The sequence below is a fragment of the Lissotriton vulgaris genome, chromosome 9 (genome assembly GCF_964263255.1).
Source record: "Lissotriton vulgaris chromosome 9, aLisVul1.2, whole genome shotgun sequence".
NCBI lineage: Eukaryota > Metazoa > Chordata > Amphibia > Caudata > Salamandridae > Lissotriton > Lissotriton vulgaris.
In genome coordinates, this window is record NC_141697.1 from 32670932 (window position 1) to 32690236 (window position 19305).

General features: G+C 48.1%; 1 protein-coding gene across 1 annotated transcript in view; it reads right to left on the reverse strand.

The window, feature by feature from the left end:
* The window catches only part of SCFD1 (sec1 family domain containing 1), a 709689-nt gene that overhangs the window by 436412 nt on the left and 253972 nt on the right, over nucleotides 1-19305 (reverse strand). Inside the window, exon 12 of the mRNA XM_086936984.1 lies at nucleotides 2817-2907. Coding sequence (XP_086793110.1) covers nucleotides 2817-2907 — 91 coding nt within the window. The remainder of the gene's footprint in view (nucleotides 1-2816; nucleotides 2908-19305) is intronic.

Below are 19305 nucleotides of genomic sequence, written 5' to 3' on the forward strand. Positions count from 1 at the left end.
CTCACTCCCCCCCGAATCATTACTGGAACCCGGGGACCCCTACTGAATCACTACTGGAACCCGGGGACCCCCCACTGAATCACTATTGGAACACAGGGACCCCCACTGAATCACTGCTGGAGCCCAGGCACCCCGACTGAATGATTATTGGACCCTGAGCACCCACACAGAATCATTTCTGGACACCCAGGGATGTTTGATGTTTGGGGGTTTTTATATAGCGCACGTACACTCCAAGGAGCATCTTGGCGCTATTGACTTCATTGCAGAATAGAGTGTTGGGAGGTTGTAACTGAGCTTTAAAAAGTCCTTAGACTAAGGTCTTGCATTTTGATTCCGATAGTCCATAGATCCAGGTTTTTAGTAGTTTTTTAAAACCTTTTTCTGATGGAGACGCTCTAAGATGAGCTGGAAGAGTATTCCAGGCTTTAGCGCCTAGGACTGCCAATGATTTTCCACCTTTAGTGGCCAGTCGGTACTTGGGTATGGTCATTAGATTGGCCGTAGCTGACATGAGTTCTCTATTTGGAAGGTATCTGTTAAATTTATTGGACAGATATTTAGGTCCGCACTTATGATAACCTCTGTATGTGATCAGAAGGATTTTAAATAGTATCCGTTTCTGGATGGGGAGCCAGTGCAGCATGTTCAGGGCAGCTGATGCGGATGATTTTCTAGGCCATCTCAAAACAAGCCGGGCCGCCGCATTTTGGATCATCTGCAGTTTATGTAGGGTGGATTTTGCCCCCCCTGAGTACAGACTATTGCAGTAATCAATTCTCGATGTTATGAGAGCAATTGCTACTGTGCGACGGGCGGCCAGTGGCAGGTAATCAAAGAACTTGCGAAGGCCTTTGATTATGTTGAAACAGACGCCAGCCACTTCTTTAGATTGCTGTTTGAAGGATAGCATGTCGTCAAATTTTATTCCTAGATTACGTGTTGCACTGATGGTATTAGGGGGGCCTTCCGCATCTGAAGGCCAGCAGGTAAGTGGGGAAAAGATGTTGTTTTTTCCGAAAGGCAGGATATCTGTCTTGGCAGAGTTGCACTTAAGGTGGTTGATGTGCATCCATCCAAAAGTCGTGGTTAGGCAATCTTTCAGTATCTGTTCGGCCTTTTCTGTGTCCTCATCTAAAACCAGGACCAGTTGGGTATCGTCTGCATATGCAACTGTGGTTACATTATGAGCAGCAATTAGATTGATCAGGGGTGCCATATACAGATTGAACAGGGTAGGGCTCAAACTAGAGCCCTGAGGCACCCCTGACCTGATCTCCTTCTCCTCTGAGTAGAAGTGTCCCAATCTGATTATCTGTTTTCTATGAAGTAGAACATTTTAAAACCATTTCAACACGGTGCCCCCTATGCCTGCCTCAGCTAGGCGATGTAATAAGATGGCATGGGACACTGTGTCGAATGCTGCGGATAAATCGAGGAGAATTAGGACTGCCTTCTTCCCCTGATCAAGTGCCGCTCTGATGGTTTCTGTTGTTGACAGAAGTGCTGTTTCTGTAGAGTGGTTAGCTCTAAAACCTGCCTGGTTTGGATGTAATATGTTGTTTGTCTCTAGGAATGTTGAAAGTTGTTTATTGACCAGGGTTTCAGCACATTTACATAGGGCGGGGAGTTGTGATATGGGTCTCAGGTTGGTTAGGACGGATGGATCATGTAACGTTTTTTTTTGTAGGGGTTTTACTATCGCCGTCTTCCATGTGCTGGGAATTTCCCCCGACTGGAGTGAGGCGTTTACAATGGCATTAATCATGGGGTTGAGCTCATCTTTAATTGCATGGACCAGTGCAGGGGGGCAGGGATCAAGTGGTGAGCCTGATTTAATTTTTGTCATTGTATGAGATACGTCAAGCAAATCAGTTGTAGTGAAAGTATTCCATCTGGTTTTCTCTGGATTAGTTTCTGAGGCAAGGTTATCAGTGTTTACGATAATTTCAGGAAAGTGTTTTGTGATGTTGACTATTTTTTGTTCAAAGTAGTCTGCGATCTCATTGCAGAAACTCTGTGATGGGGTTATTTCCTGAGACAGAAACCTTGGGTCACGAAAGCTTTTCACTACACGAAATATCTCTTTTTGATTGTTCTGAGAAGTTTCTATCTTGTTTGTGAAGTAGTTTATTTTAGTCTGTTTAATTTTTGCATGGTAGTTTCGTCTGGCTGTTTTAAAACTGTCCTGGTCATCCTTTTTATAGTGCTTACGCCATATACGTTCCGAGTTTGCGTACTGTACGTAGTGTATCTTTTAGATCGTTCGTGTACCAGGGAGCTGAAGTTTTTCCTTGTTTAGGTTTGGATTTATTTGCTCCCCCCGAAATTATTTTTTCCCCTATGGTTCTCATCCATTTTTCGTAACTAAGATTGTCAGAGGTCACATTCCCAGTTATCAGAGGTTTGTTTTCTTTAACCCATATGGGTAAGTCCGGGTGTTCAATTATTTTTGTCCAACAGGGAGTTGGTTTCTCAGGGAGCGTGGACCCCCCTTCATCATTAATGGTGCCGTCAGCCCCCCCGAATCATTACTGGAACCCGGGATCCCTATTAAATGATTATTGGAACCCGGGGACCAAAGCAGAGGGGCCCCCTTCCCGCCACAGCCACGTGGCCCCTGCGCTCCCGGTGGGCACTGGAGGCCTCGGACATTGCTCTGCTTTGACACATCATTATGTCCGCCTGATGCTGGGAATCACGCTTGATGCAAACACGTACACACATGGGCAGCCCCATGCCGCAGAGTCAGTACAAGACAGTGGGACACACAGCGCTTAGACCAGTTCTCTCCTCCACCAAGCGCTAAGACCTACCATGATGCACTTCAGCCGCTTGACCTCGTCCTCCTGCGCCCGGTAGGACTCGAGCTCCTGCTGCACGGACTCGGCCACCTCCGGGAAGGGGCTGGGGGCAGAGACACCAGAGGTTAGTACCGCAGGCATGACACAGCAGGGCTATCGCTCACCAGAGGGCGGGGGGCGGAGCAAACCCCAAGAGACTATTAACAAGCACAGCTACAAGCAACAAAAGCTTGTGCATGTCGTTCAGCACTCCAGCCACAACATGTTGTTGAACAGACGGCACACCTTTTAAAATCTTTATTGCTTGATTAATAAACATCTTTGCAATCACAGCATCTTCACCTCTCATAATGTTAAAAACTGAATTAATTAATTAAAACATCATTGCAATCAAAGCATCTTCCCATCACATAATATAAAATCTGTACCATATATACTATTTAAAAATGTATCAATAAGATCAAATCAAACCACCGTGCATCGATAATTGCAACATTATATTGCACATTTTTCATTTTAAAGTGACAGCGTGCACAACATACTATTTCCCTATATATAACGAAAAAATACTCAAAAAGAATACTTCATTAATTTCTACAGTAAGATGCTACACGCTGCATTTCAAAGAGCTGCCGTGCAATAATTGCAACAGCCACCCTATAAAACAATGATCAAGGGCATCAAAGATCACCGAAGCGGCAACATTTCTATTGCACATTTCTCACACAAGTTACACTTTAAAGTGCAAATGTGCAATAACGACCATCATATCAAAACAATAATAAAGTGCATCAAAAATGTACTGTAACGGTGATACTTCTATTAATACATTTCAAGTTATCGCCCCAGCAACAAAATTATTTGGTGATACCTAATTGCTCTATTGGTTTATATTTTTATGAAAGCCATAAAAATCGTGGAGCTCAACCTTAATATATCAAGCGATTTTCAACTGCCATTAAAATTTTTACCAATTGACATAGGAACGGAAATGATTCGCCAGATAGTGACATAATTAAGGCCTGACGAGCTGATCTGACCCCGCTTTTCAAAAAATGTGATTTCAGAACTAAACTGCGAAGGTTTATCAGCTTGAGGCACCCACAGACTATATGCACTAGTGTTTCCTGTGGCCATCCACAAAGGCTACAATTCGAATCTGGCCATTGCCTAATCCAAGGGTGCGTGCCTTCCTTTCTTGGATTTATTCGCATACGTAAGTCAGATGCGGCTGAATTCCCAGAGATTCGTATCAATGAATAACATACCGTGCATCATTTTTCTTACTAATGCTATTTTATCCAATTTGAGCGTTTCAGCTTTGATACGTTTTTTAAAGATTGACTTACAATTGGGCATTTTCAGATCTTGCAGCGCAATTTGCAGACCAATATCTCTTAGGGAGGTTAAAATATAAGATCCTATTTATCAAAAGAGGGGTACTCTAGGAGCTATTCAAATGATCCGGTGACCTGTGCTCCCAAAGTTAAACTTATACCAAAAGGGAGTCACTGTTCCTAAGTAGAGAGAGAAAGAAGGGAAGTAAGAGGTACACTTGTCGTGTGCTACTCTAATTGTGGGGGGCAGTGTGTCCTCATCTTGATGCCCTCACACACCCCAAAGGATGTCATGCTTCATCAATGGGCTTCTGCTCCTCGTCGGGCCGGCTGCAGTGCCCAACGGGTCCCCTGAAGGGTCTTTTTTTCGGAGATCTTTTGATGAAGCCGTATGGGTGCCCGTGTATAAGTGGCAGTGAAGTCCTAGAAGGGATATTAAAAAATGGCTGGAAGAAGAGTGATTCATTTTTATTAAGGTGATCCCTCGGTCATTATTAAAACAAAGTGTATGGTGCTGCTTTAAGGGGTATTATGTCCCTAGGTAGCTGAGTAAGTATATGAGCCTAGTGGGCATATGTTCAGGACAACATGTTTCGTGCTTTAGTGGTCTTAGGGAAAGATCTAGGGCGCTTCGTCAGGACCAAGTAAGAAAGTTATATCTACAGTGGCCCAACATTTTCGGTGCCCCTGAATAAACAAAGGGAGTAGAACTTCCCTTATTAGGTAGGATAAGATCCCATGAGATCAGTAAGGGTCACTTGAGAGGGTTCTCTCGGTGCATCTGGGCTGTGTCACCTGTGTGCCTCTCGCTGTCTCCGCCGGTAAAATATAAGATCTCCATTTAGCAGCATGAGCAGACTTATCTATTTCTTGCCAGCAAATGTTCCCTAAGGATGCAGGGGCTGATGACGACAGAGCAATCATACATTTTAGAAAGATCCTTTTGATACCAGGCACTGTCTCTGGAGACCAAACTCTAATCTTATTCCCGCTTGGCACACTGAGTTGGCTATCCCAAAAGTTGCTTTGAAGACTTTGACTACAAGTAGATCAAGGACTTCGCATGTTTCCCTCTAGTAAGGGGAGAGACATATATGAGGGTCGGTTGTAATTTGGCTTTAATTACTTTAAGAATAAAATCATATGATTGACATTTCAGTGATTTTTTAAAACTTTTAAAAGCATGCATCAAGGTCACAGCCTTAGCCCTTAAAATGAAATTTAAGGGATACTTTAAAGGATACTCGATTGTCGAACACCCTCCCTAAGTATCTATACGTCTTGACAACATCGATTGTGCCTGCAATAGCCTTCCATGAATTAAACTTCTGTTTAACAGCACCAATTTTCATCGCTTGTTTTTTTATATTCAATTCAAGGCCATTCTGTTGTGTATAGTCATCAAAGGCGGTAATAAGTCTTTGTAGGCTTAGAGGAGTATGGCTCACAAGGATAGTATCTTCTGCATATTGGAGATAACTGATTTGTACTCCCCTCAACCTAGGAACATGCCCATTGATTGCATTCAAATGCTGAGAAAGATCTGATAAAAATACATTAAAAAGATAGGGAGCAAGAACACAACCCTGCTTTAGACCGTTATATGCCCTAATTTTCCTAGATAAGGAGTTGCCATCGCCCAACTTGACTTGAACCCAAGTATCAGTATACAAAAGAATATTAGCCTTCAACAATTTCCTTGAAATGCCCTGATCTGACCATTATTTCCATAACAAATTTCGTGGCACAGAGGTGAAGGCTGCCTTAAGATCAATGAAGGCTATATATACATTTTGTTTGGTTAAAACGAATAGTTTCTTACCTGTCGATGTAGTTTTGCAGCTTGAAGATTTTTCTGGATTCACTATGCTGTGCATTATTACGCGGTCTTGTGGTTGGGTCCGGAATCGTAGTCTTTTCTTTTCTTTGGTTTTTTTTTTCCCGTAGCCCAGGTGGGCGTCGGCGTCCCACCTTTTGGTGTAATTCCGGGAACGTCGGCACGCTTCCTGCGGAAGCACCCACTCTTGGGCGCCATCTTCGGATTCTTTTTTTCTCGTGTTTGTTCTGGTACCGAAGTAATGGCAATGTTCTAGTAAGTCATTCACCGCTTTAACCTTCAAGGCTTGTTTGTTCAAGTAATTGTCCATGTTTTCAAACCCCTTCCTCTCCAGCCTCATCTTTCTGGCGGAGGTGGGTGGGTTCGCTAGTGAATCCAGAAAGATCTTCAAGCTGCAAAACTACACCGACAGGTAAGAAACTATTCGTTTTGCAGTGTGAATCTTTCTGGATTCACTATGCTGTGCATAGACTTTGTAGCGGTTTCTCATGTTTGTGGCGGTTGGGTGGAAGATGAGCGTTGGTTATTGGATATGTGTTGAAGCACCTTTTGTCCGACTTGTGCTTCCTTGTTCATCTGTATATCCACACAGTAGTGCTTTGTGAACGTGTGCACTGAAGCCCGTGTTGCCGCTAGGCATATGTCCTGAATGGGTGTGTTGGCTAGGAAAGCTATTGTAGCTCCCTTTTTCCTTGTAGAGTGGGCCCGTGTCCCTCCTGCCAGTTCTTCCCCTGCCTGTTTGTGGCAGAATTGTATTGTCTGTGCGATCCATCTCGCAATTGTTCCTTTAGTTACTGGTTTTCCCATGAAACTCTTTGCGAAGGAAACAAAGAATTGCTTTGTTTTCCTGTGTTCCTTTGTCCTTTCAGTGTAGTGCATGACTGCCCTCCTGGCGTCTAGGGTGTGAAGAGCTCGTTCAGCACTTGTTGTCGGTTTCTGGAAGAAACCTGGTATTTGTATGGTTTGATTCATGTGGAACCCTGACACCACCTTCGGCATGAAGTGTGGGTCCGTTCTCATTACCACCCTATCATTGTGAATTTGGATGTAGGGTTCCTGTAACGTTAAAGCCTGTAGTTCGCTTACCCTGCGCAGCGAGGTGATTGCTACCAAGAAAGCTGTTTTCATTGTTAGCCTCTCTAGGGATGCTTTGTGAATTGGTTCGAAAGGATGTTTCATCAGTTCTGTTAGGACCAGGTTAAGGTTCCATGCAGGTGGTGGCACCCTCTTTAGAGGCGCAATCCTCTTAGCTCCTTCCAGGAATCTTTTAACCACTTTTGAGGTGAAGAAACTCTTACACGTTTCCCCTCTTGTGTAAGCGACTATTGCTGCCAAGTGAACTCTCAAGGAGGATGAGCTTATTTTATTGTCTAGTAGGTGCGGGAGGTATCTTAGCACCGTTGAGTCCCTTTGCATCTTAATGTGCAGCTTCTCTCTCCTGCACCATAGAGTGAATCTCTTCCATTTCGAAACATAGCACTTTCGTGTGCTGGGCCTTCGTGCCTCCCGAAGTACCCTCAGGGTGCTCTCTGGTAGTTTCAGATGCGCAAATTCTATGTCCTCAGGATCCACGCTACCAGGCTCAGGCTCTCTGGCTCTGGGTGTAGCACCTGCCCGTTTTGCATGGAGAGCAGGTCTTTTCTCCTTCCGAATCTGTGGGGTGCGCTCTGTGCCATCTCCATGATCTGCGAATGCCATGTCTGCCTGGCCCACTGTGGTCCGACCAGTATCAGTGTAATGTTGCTCGCTCTGCACTTGCTAAGGACTTTGTGCATCAGCGGTATCGGGGGAAAGCGTAAGCAAATGTCCTCGACCAGTCTATCCATAGGGCATTCCCCAGGGACCCCTCCCCGGGCAGCCTGGATGCGAAGTTTCGGCATTTTGCATTTTGGCGTGTTGTAATAGGTCCACCGACGGTGTCCCCCACCTGTCGAACAGCCTTCTCGTCTCCTGTGCATTGAGCTCCCATTCGTGGGTTGCCCATGTATGTCTGCTGAGCCAATTCGCTTCTACGTTGTCCTTCCCTGGCAGATGTATGGTTGGCAGGTCTATGTTGAGAGGGATGGCCCAAGCCCATATCTCCTGCGCCAGCTTCGAAAGCGTGGCCAATTGTGTCCCACCCTGCTTGTTGATGTAGAACATCGCTGTCGTGTTGTCCGTCTGCATCAACACTCTCTGGTTGTACAGTTTTCTCTGGAAGGCTTTTATAGCGAGGAAAACTGTCTTCAACTCTAGGTAATTGATGTGTTTGACAGCATCTGCTGGTGTCCACAGACCCCTCACTCTGAGTTTCTTCATGTGAGCTCACCATCCCTACTGGGATGCATCTGTGGTAATGGTCACCGTTGGCGTTGGCGGCGTTAGAGGCTTTCCCCTTCTCAAGTTCTCCATGTTCCACCATGCCATTTCTTTCTGCACTGCGTGCGTTACAACCACTAGATCCTCCCAACGACCAGTTGCTTGTGACCATTGCTTTTGTAACCACTCCTGTAAAGGTCTCATGTGCAGCCGCACCTTTGGCACTAGGTGTATGCATAATGCCATCATGCCCATGATCTTGCTCGCTGTTCTCACTGTCCGAGCTTGCCCCCTCTGGTAGAGCTTTGTCTCTTTCACCAGTGCAACTGACCTCTTCTCGCTTGGGAACACCTTGTTCTGTACGGTGTCGATCTGAGCTCCCAGGAAGATTTTTTTTTGTTCTGGTTCCATTGAGGATTTTCCCCAGCGTATGGAGAATCCCAGGTCCATCAGTGTTCTTGTCACTCTCTGTGCATCCTCCTTGCATATCTGGTATGACTGCTTTTATCAGCCAGTCGTCCAGATAAGGGTATACGTGTATTCCCTCCCTTCTTAGGTGTGCTGCGACTGTTGCGAGGCACTTTGTGAAGACCCTTGGCGCCGACTTTAGACCGAACGCTAGGGTTGTGAACTGATAGTGGTGTTCCCCTATGGCGAACCTGAGCAGATGTTTGTGACTTCTGTTCATTGGTATGTGCAGGTAGGCATCCTTTAGGTCTATGGTGACCATGAAGTCTCCTCTTTGCAATTGAGGAAGCACCTCTTGTAGGGAGGTCATTTTGAATTTTTGCGTTCTTCTGAATTTGTTTAAGAACCTTAGGTCCAGGATGGGTCTCATTGTTACGTCTACCTTTGGCACCAGGAAGTACGTTGAATACACCCCCCTGTTCCTTTCTCTGTAAGGTACTGGTTCTATGGCTTGTTTTTGCAGGAGCTCTCTTGCTTCCTCTTGAAGTAGCTGCAGCTCTTTCCTTGCTAGTTGCCTTCTTTTTGGCTTTCTGCTTGTTGGTGTCTTTTCCAGTTCTATGCAGTATCCGAACTGCATGATGTTTAGAACCCATTTGTCCGAAGTTATTGCCTTCCACTACTGGAAGTAATGCTTTAGTCTTCCTCCCACTGGTCTCACATGTACGCAGGTGTTTAGTGCGCTTGACCCCTGCGTGTTGTCGTTGTGCCTCACTGTGGGAGTTCTTATTTGGGTGGGCACACGTTGCCTGACCAAGTCACTTGGCGGGGGGTTGCTCTCCTCCCCTCCTATTCTGGCCACGTCTATTGCCTCTCCCGCGAAAGGACTGGCCCCTCTGCTGGTATTGCCAGGACTGCTTCTGTTGTCCTTGCTGTGTTTGGCTCTCTGCCTGGTGGGATTGTTGGAACGCCTTGGGTGATGTTCCTGGCTCGTTACCAGCCCTGCCGTTGGGCCTTCGTGATGGGGTGCCCCTTGTTGACCCTCTGAACTGCAATGCCCCCATGGACCTTGCTGTCTCATTGTCTTTCTTTAGTTGGATGAGCTTTTCGTCTACTGGTGCCCTGAACAAGGTCTGTCCGTTGAACGGGGTGTTCAGGATGCTGTGTTGTACTTCTGGCTTGAAGCCTGACATCCTGAGCCAGACTTGTCTTCTTTCTGTGATGCCCATCATCATGAGCCTACTTGAGGTGTCAGCTCCGTCCAGAGCTGTCTTGATGCAAGAGTTTGCCACATTCTTCTCCTCTTGGACTAGGTTTTCAGCCCAGTCCCTGAATTCCTGAGGCATATTTTTTATCAACTGGCCCAGTTCCTCCAGGACCTGGTACTGATGCCTGTGTAGTAGTGCGTTGGAATTTGCCATTCGCCAGTGCATTGCGGCATTCCTTTCAATTCTTCTCCCTACCAAGTCCATCCTCTTGCTCTCATTGTCTGGAGGTGGCCCTGAGGTAGTAGGCACATTAGCCCTTTTCCTTGCTGTGGCAGCAATGATTGAGTCAGCTGAGACCGTGCCCTAGGGTGGGTCCTTGGATGAATGTTTATACTTCCTTTCAGTCCTTGGGGTGACTGCCTTGCATGTAGCCGGATCCTTGAAGGCTTCTTTCCCTTGTGCCATGACACTTTCCAGCATTGGCAGGCACTGGCTCCTGGTCTGTGTGGGGAGCAAAGTCTCGAGCAGGAAGTCAGCCTTCTGCTGCTCTTCGTCGAGTTTCACCTTGAAGACAGCTGCTGCATTCCTGATGACTGTGTTGTACACCCCAATGTCATCTGGCGGCAAAGGCCTCGAAGGATACGTGTTGACGCTTTCTTCAGGACTCTCTGTGTCGACTTCTTGCCAGTCTATCTCCTGAGTTTCCGAGGTCGCCGAACCCAGGAGCGTCCTGCGGTCGTCGTCCTCCTCAAAACTAGTCGAAGGCGGCCTCGTCTTCGTCCGGTTCGTCAAATGCTTCGACATTCTCCGACTGTTCCTCGACTTCATCCTCTTCCACCTAGACCACCTCTTGCACCTGTGGCTTGGGCTTCGTCTGGATTTTGTAGTCTTTCATCCTGGCGTCGAAATCCTTCTTTCGTTGCAGGATGTTTTCCATCTCGGCTTCGAGACGCCTCTTCTTCTTCTCCATTTCGGCAGTCAGATCTGCGTCCAATGGTTCGGCCGGTCTCTTTGGCAGTAAATTCGACGCCGAACCTATTTTCGGTGTCGACGGTTTCGGCGCCAAGCTTATTTTCGGCGTCGGCGCTGGAGCCTTTTTCGGGTCCTTCGCGTCGGACGTTCCTTTTCGGAGACGTTTTTCGACGGCTTTTGCTGTTCTTCAGCTCTCGGCGCCGGGGACTCCTTCTCAGAGGATCCGCTGGGCCTGGGTTTAGGTGCTGGCGCCGAATCTTTCGGCGCCGGTGCTTTCGAGGATTTTCGCTCGATCGTTCGAGACTCTGGGTCTCTCTGGGCTTTAGGGGCCGTAGAGTCTCCTACCTTCTTTGAAGTCTTTGTAATATTGGTCTCTACGACCGTGTAGCCGTCGTCTTCGGCGGCGTTTTTGTCTTCTTCGTCTGAAGATAGCCCCAGGTCTCGAAGGGATGGAGGCTGGCCCTTGCCCTGCATCGTAGCGTTGGCTACTCTCTGTCTTGCTCGAACTCGAATAGTTTTCCTCGTAAAGGCAGAGCAGGCGTTGCAGTCGCTGCTCTCGTGGTCTACCGGTAGGCAGAGGTTGCAAACTGGGTGCTGGTCCTTCTGCGCGTACTTGTGGTGGCAATTTGCACAGAACTTGAAAGGAGTCTTGTACATCTCATGCATTCAGGGGGCCCCCTGCGCTTGCATTCCCCGATTGAAATTCAAAGTTCTTGAACTTCCTTCCCTCCTTCGTCAATCTTCTCGATGATGTAGTCTCCTGAAGTCTTCTCCAATGTTTTTCGTCCAAAAACTGCGTGCTTTCTTCTTTCTCCAAAAATGTCTATAGCCCTCTCGGGAACGATCCAGACCCAACCGTGGAAAAAAGAATCTGAAGATGGCGCCCAAGAGTGGGTGCTTCCGCAGGAAGCGTGCCGACGTCACCGGAAATACACCAAAATGTAGGACGTCGACGCCCACCTGGGCAACGGAAAAAAAAACAAAGAAAAGACTACGATTCTGGACCCAACCACAAGACCGCGGAATAATGCACAGCATAGTGAGTCCAGAAAGATTCACGCTGCAAAACAGCCCGCTCCGCAAGTAAGGTTAATGCCAACAGGTTATTAGTGGTGGATTGGCCTTTCTGAAAACCAGTCTGATTAAATGTAATAATGCCTTTATCTATGGCACAATCTTCCAATTCTATCAAGAGTGTGGAAGCAAACACCTTTGCGTCAACATCAGTCAATGAGATTAACCGATAATTGGCGGGATTGGTCACCGGGCCGCTTTTATACGTAGGCTGCAGTATGCAAACCTTGCCATGATTCTGGAACAATTTGAAGTGTCAAAACTTCCCTGAAATTTTTTTACAGAATACCAGCTCACATGTCAACATTGGCTTGGAACAGGGCATTGGGTAGCCCATTAGGTCCGGGGGCACCATTTGCACGAAGCCCACTTAACAGGGTCAATACCTGATTACAACTCAGGACTTCTGAATCAAGATTTGTATCAAGTCTAGAATCATTGAGTTGGACTGTGGTAGTCAAATCCTGACACTCACCACTCCCCACTTTTGTTGTTAAACACTATTTTCCTCATATCCAACCAAAATATCCTATCGATTTACCATCTTGACAGATGAGCCGTACAGATTAACTATAAAAGTTTCCCAACTGGCTTCTGATATATTTACAGAAAAAGCCAGACAGCCACCCCTTTCAAGCTTCTTAATAACCAAGTTTTCAGAGGGTTCAAATGGTTATTCATTTTCCTAGCCTTGCGGGCTACAAATTTTCCCACAAGGGATGTTGTAATGAAGTTCCATTTACTAACTCCTTCCGTGCTCATGACGAGCTCAGCTTTTCTTAAACGTGCGAGTGAAACTATATTTTTCTTTTAACTGGCTGACCCCAGCCTTAGAGATAATGTTGCAACATTCTTTTGCCAGATCATCAGTCTTATATTTTACACCGGAGAACCGGATTAGTTGTAAATTAAAGTCACCTGAGACTATTAATGTGCTTAAAACATCTCACAGGATATACAGACTGCACACAAAAACACTCATGACATCTCTGAATACACAACAGTGTTGTGAAAAGGAAGGCTACCCATGACTAGACCACCTACAGGTGTCACGTGACCTGGGTCACAGCCTACCTCTGCAGTGGTTACCAACACAACACAGATGCACACTGGACAACTCTTACTCTCGGCTCAGAAATGGACGCCAGAATGGACATCACTGGAGAGGAGAGGGCTCCAGTCAGGAGAGGTACACTGGCAGAATGAGTCAGTCACAGCACTGGACTGAATAAGTTGCAGGCAGGACTGACGTGCACTTGCGGAGCCGTGCGCGCTCAGCAATACTACAAAGCAGAGGGGCTGCTAATCTGAACTGGAGTGCACAGCCCAGGAGTCTGTGGTCCCAGTTCACAGTATCAGGGAGTGTTACAGGCCAGGACTGAGGTGCCTTGGAGGAGCTGTGTGCAGCAATACTACAAAGCAGAGGGTGATGCTAATCAGAACTGGAGTGCACAGCCCAGGAGTCTGTGGTACCCGTTCACAGTATCAGGGAGTGTTACAGGCCAGGGTGGAGGTGCCACAGAGGATTTGTGTGTGCAGCAATACTACAAATCAGAGGAGCTGCAAATCGGAACTGGGGTGCACAGCCCAGGAGTCTATGGTCCCAGCTCACAGTATAAGGGAGTGCGTCAGGCCAGGACTGAGGTGGCTCAGCGCAGCAGTGTTTAGGTGCCAATGTTAGCAGTAGGTAGCTGCCGCTCAGGGTTGATGTTCTTTGTCAGAGCTGTATGTGAGTCTCGGTGCCTGTAAAGCAGACAGAGGGGCTGCAGGAGATGAAGGAGGTGCATATGGCAGAGCTGTGTGTGGGTAATAGCACTAGAATAGCAGGGATTACTGCAGATCAGGCTTGAGGTGCACAAGCAAAGCTGTGTGAGTGGACTGGCAGGGCTGCCCATAAGGGACACAGGGAAACCCCCAGCAGATTGAAGACCCAGGACTGCGTTTTGATGTGGCTGGGGAGGCACCATCACCTGTCCATCCTGGAGAAACAGCCAGGAAAATCCTGAAATCGAAATGCTTTACTACCAGTAGGAGTCATTTTGTAGCTTAAAGAATTTTTTGGACACCCATGCTGAACATATTTTTGTAGCGGGAGTTCCAGGAGACCTTCTTTGGAAATTCTAGAGCTCGCTCCCATTCTTTATCATGGAGCAGCCTCCTGTAATCCTCCTCCCATGTTTGGCGAAGTGAGGCGAGTGAGACGTATGTCAATTCTCGTATGGCCTTATACAGCAATGAAGTGATGGCCGGGGCCCATTGTTAACACAGCGTGAAGCACAGTGTGGGTCGCGGGCTCGCCTCCAGATAGACCCCATAGGCGCTGGCAAGCCTGTGTGAGCCTCTGATGAAAGGAACTGTCCCAGGTAAGCCCACTCTCCTCGGCCAGCTGGTCAAAGGGGAATAGTTGGCCTTCAGAAAAAGAGCCTCCACCTCAAGAACTGCAGATCTCTTCCTGCCCATGCCCATGACGTCTGGTTGTCACTTGATACTTACAAGTGGGACCTGTTGTTTCTCACTGAAACCTGGTTAAAAGACTCCTCTAAACCAGACATTACTTTAGCCACTCCCCCCGGTTACAGCCTCACTGCCATTAACCGTGAAAACTTTAAGACCGGTGGGGGGATTGCGATTATTGCTAAAGCACATCTCAAAACTAGTCTTACGAAAATTTCCAATCTGGGCCCTATTGAAGCCGCCCATTTCACTATTATGGATCCTGCTGGTACCATCTGCGCAGGCATATTAGTCTATAACCCCCCGAATGTGACCGCTTCCTCCCTTACTACCTTGCTGCATACTATCGCTGACTTCTCTCTCAAACATCCCCACTTTACAGTTCTAGGCGATTTTAATATCCATATTGATAAGCCCTCCTGTACACTGGCCTCCTCTCTGCTTGAAACCCTTCAAGGACTCACCCTGCCCCAATTAGTGATAGGCCCAACCCATTTAGCAGGCCATACACTTGACCTTATTTTCTCAAATCTCCCCTCCCTCTCCACTTTCCCCCCTACCCCTCTGACGTGGACCGATCATTTTCTTATCCCTTTTTCTTTTTCTGTTCCCTCTCACCCCTCCCCTAGCCCCCTCATGCCAGCTAAAGGACGTAAATGGACCAAAATTACCTGCGACTCTATGGTAGATCTTTTTCATTTTCACCTCAATCCGCAATATGACCTTAATTCTGAAACGGTGAGACTTAACACATCGCTCTCTGAGGCGCTTGACTTGGTCTCCCCCATGGCTCCTGTCACTTCCCACAGATCCCGTCCCTCTGCTCCCTGGTTCTCTCCACTGTTGCGAGAGGAGAAGAGTAGGTGTAAGCAGCTAGAACGCAAATGGAGACTGAACTACAACCCCTCAGCCAAATTAGCCTACAAATCGGCCCTGAATAAATTCCACAAACTCAAACGCGCCTCAATGAAAGCCCACTTTTCCAATCTTATTCAGCAGGCACAGAACTCCTCAAAAACTCTTTTTTCTATTGTAAAAGATTTTGTACATCCCCCTGCTTCTAAAACCCTTTCCACTCCCACTCAAGATCTCTGCAACGGATTATCTGACTTCTTTCAAGAGAAGATAATCAAACTGTCTTCCTCCTTTGCAGTGTCTACATCTGATCATGCTGATGATCACCTTGGCCCCCCCCACTGTTCTTTTGACTCTTTTAGTGAGCTGACTTCAGACCTTGCGTTAGCCTTACTACGCAATGTCAAGTCCGGCTCCCCCCTGGACCCAGTCCCGGCCAAAGTTATGGGCACGCTTGCCCCAATCCTACTGAATCCTTACCTTTCCATCTGGAATGCCTCCCTGTCAGGCGGCCAATTCCCCTCAGTTTGGAAGCAGGCTAGGCTTGTCCCTTTATTGAAGAAACCTGGTGCCGACCCTTCACTTTTTTGTAATTACCGACCTATTTCACTTTTGCCAAAACCTGCCAAGATTTTGGAGAAAGTGGTACAAACACAAATGGCACTTTACTTAGAGTCGAACCAGTTGCTACACGATTCTCAGTCCGGCTTTAGGACCGGATATAGCACTGAGACTGCGCTGATTGAGGTCTCTGAAATCATCAGGGAATCAGTGGATAGGGGCGAGGAGGCCATGTTGGTCCTCCTCGACCTATCCGCTGCTTTTGATACTGTCTCCCACAAAATACTTATCACCCGCCTACAACAGCTGGGGATTGGTGGGACAGTGCTTGCCTGGATCACTTCTTTTCTTACCAGTCGCCTCCAAAGGGTCACCATGCACCCTTTTGAATCTGAGGACAAACCCCTCTTGTGCGGAGTTCCCCAGGGCTCCGCCCTAAGCCCTCTATTGTTTAACGCTTATGTGGCCCCCCTAGCCAAGGTAATTGAGTCTTGGGGTGTCAGGGTGGTCTCGTATGCTGATGATACTCAGCTTATCTTTTCCTTTCGAGACCATTCTGACTCCCTTTTCGCTAACTTTAGGAATTGCCTTGGCAACATCTGCTCCTGGATGTCTACCAATCATCTTGCCCTGAACACCGATAAAACGGAGGTCCTTTTCTTCAGCAAAAAATCCCCCCCCCCATCTATCTTATGGTGGCCTACTATCTTGAACCCTCCCCCTACGCCAGTACAGGCAGCCCGTAATTTGGGCTACACTTTTGATAATGCCCTGTCTGGTAAAGCTCAAGTTAATAAAGTGGTCGGAGCTTGTTTTTCCAAACTACGCATGATAAAGAAAATCCTCCCTTTTCTCCCTCAATCAGCACGTAAAACTGTGGTCCATGCTCTCATTACCTCCCACTTGGACTACGCCAACAGTCTTTACTCAGGTGCCCCACTTTTCCTGGTTGACCGCCTGCAAATTGTGCAAAATGCAGCCGCTCGGCTCATTGGCAATATTCCTGCCCGCACCTCAGTCAGAGCCTTTCGAGAAAAACTTCATTGGCTTCCAATATTACGACGCATTGAATTCAAGATTTTGACTTTGACATTCCGGGCTATCCATGGTACTGGCCCGTCATATCTGAAAAAGCGTCTTAAAATCTCGGTATCAGCCAAACATCTTAGATCTAACAACCTGCGCCTGTTGATAGTGCCCAGATTTAAGCTCTCTCGGACTGGCGGCAGATCTTTTACCATCACTGCCGCCAAGCTCTGGAACAGCCTCCCTCTTGACCTCAGGTTCTGCGAAGCTGAGCCTGTTTTTCGCCGTAAACTCAAGACTTGGCTGTTCACTAAGCAGTAGGACCTGGCTGGGTGGGTCAGAACCCTATATGAGATCTGTCTCTGTTTTCTTGCCCTGGGGACAATTCAGTAATCTTAGCGCCGGGACACTTCCTTCGGAGGTAGCTGTGCGCTCTACAAGCTTCAAAATAAATAAATAAATATAAAGGAGTGAGTGGTTGGTCCAGGTTCGTAATTCCCAGGCAGTTATAGCCCCTGCCACAAGGAAGGCCAACCAATGGGATATAGAGAAGAGATCCCGGGAAAGGTGATAGATTTGAAGCATACTTGCCCACGCTACAGTCAATTGCATGGAGTGGGTCGAAACGGCTGGGCGCCGAATTGCCGGCAAGGGCCCAGCCTCTGAGCAAGCCTCCCTGAGATAATGCCCTGCTGTCCAATGGGACAGCCACTGGGGATGCGCCTCCAAAAAGTATGCCTCGAAGGATGGGGCCCCAAGATTTCTCCAGTCTACCGGCAATGCAGCTTGGCTAGGGCGACTTGTCAGCGTACATTCCGCAATATAGGAGAGGAAAGCAATGTATCTAGTTCTCTAAAAAACGAGTGGGAAAGGATAACCAGAAGAATCGCAAAGTAGTATAGAAGGCGGGACAAGATGACCATCTTTGCCAGGGCGATCTTTCCTATAGAAGCTAGGGAAAGAGTCTTCCAAAAGCCAACCTGGGAGCATATATCAACCAATGCCTTGCGGTGATTGCCCTCGTAAAAATCACAGGGTGTATGACACAGATGAATACACAGGTAGTGAGGTGCTTGCCACGGGAGAGATTGGGGCTGGGAGGGTAAACAGCGGACTTCGTCCAGTATATCTGCAGTCCAGCTTCTACACTGTGGCCCAAAGAGGTTCGAGATTGATCGAAACGTCCCGTACGTAGAGGAGAGCCCGGAAGGTGGACAGCATGCCGGGACGCAATGCGTTCTCGTAAGGGAGGAAAAGGGTGTGAGGTCCGAGGTTGGAGTGAAGGACTTAAACCAGGTCTTTAGGTAGGCAATAGAGTCAGCCCCTCGATTCTCTCCGGAAGGCCCAAAATTCGGATGTTGCTCCTCCAGGAATGATCCTCCAAGTCATCCGCCCTGCACTTTAGTTGTGTAACCCGGCACTCAAAGTTGCGGATTGCCGCTTGGTGGTCCTTTGTGAGTGGTTGCAAGGCAGAGAGTGTTTTCTCATCGTCCACGACCCTGTCAGCAAGCTTGCGGTGGTCGTCTCGGAGAAAGTTAAGGTCAGTGGCCACGGCTCCGAACCTGTCCGCCATGGTGACTCTGGAGTGCTCTAAGGCTGCCAACACTTTGTCCATCTTGTCAGATGTGGCAAGGGCTGGCAAATTTTTCTCCTCTCCCTGTAAGGTGTAGGGAGCTGGAGAAGGTCGCCACGTAGGAGTCAGAATCTGGGGTCCAGTAGTCGAGTGTAGTCTGTCCATGGCGTGGGTTATCCCAAGATGCCAGTGACGGAGTAGTTGACGTCACACCACGACCGAGAGCACATCAATGGAACGGTTAGAATGCGAAGTCCTGACATCCAGGATGGAGTAATGCCCCGGCCACAACCAAGCCGTGGGATATGAATGCTGCCACCCACCTCCTCTGGTCAGGCCAGGGGTCCATTAGGGGCTACCGCCCTGCGGGGCTTGGTCAGGAGTAGACGAAATCAGGGAGGGAGGAGTCAGGAGTGTAGAGCCAAGGCACTCCGGCGAGACACCCACGCCTCGGTGGCCGTGCCGTTTCGGGGGTCATGAGTTCCACAGGAGTCCCCACTCTGCAGGAGTCGGGTTTAGCTAGACAGGACCAGGCAGAGAGTCAGCAGGGAGTCATTGGAGCTCAGCCCCATCAATCACACCCCTGCGCCTCGATTATCGCGCCGAATCAGGGGCCAAAAGTTGCTAGGGGGCACCATTCAGGAGGGCCAGCAGGTGCACCCTCTCTGCTGTGTCTAAGGCCAGGAAATCTGGAAGAAGAAGAGCGCCGGGAATGAGCAGAGACCGGTCCTCCAGTAGTGGATTTACCCCCGCACCTCAATTATGGCACCGATTCTAGGGCCCAGAGGAGGGCACAGTCCGGCAGTCCCCTGCCTGAGCATGCCACTGCGTTTTTGCCCAGCAGAAAACAACGAAAGAGGCCGCCCACGCAGCAGAACCCGCAGCCGCAGTCCTCACCGCG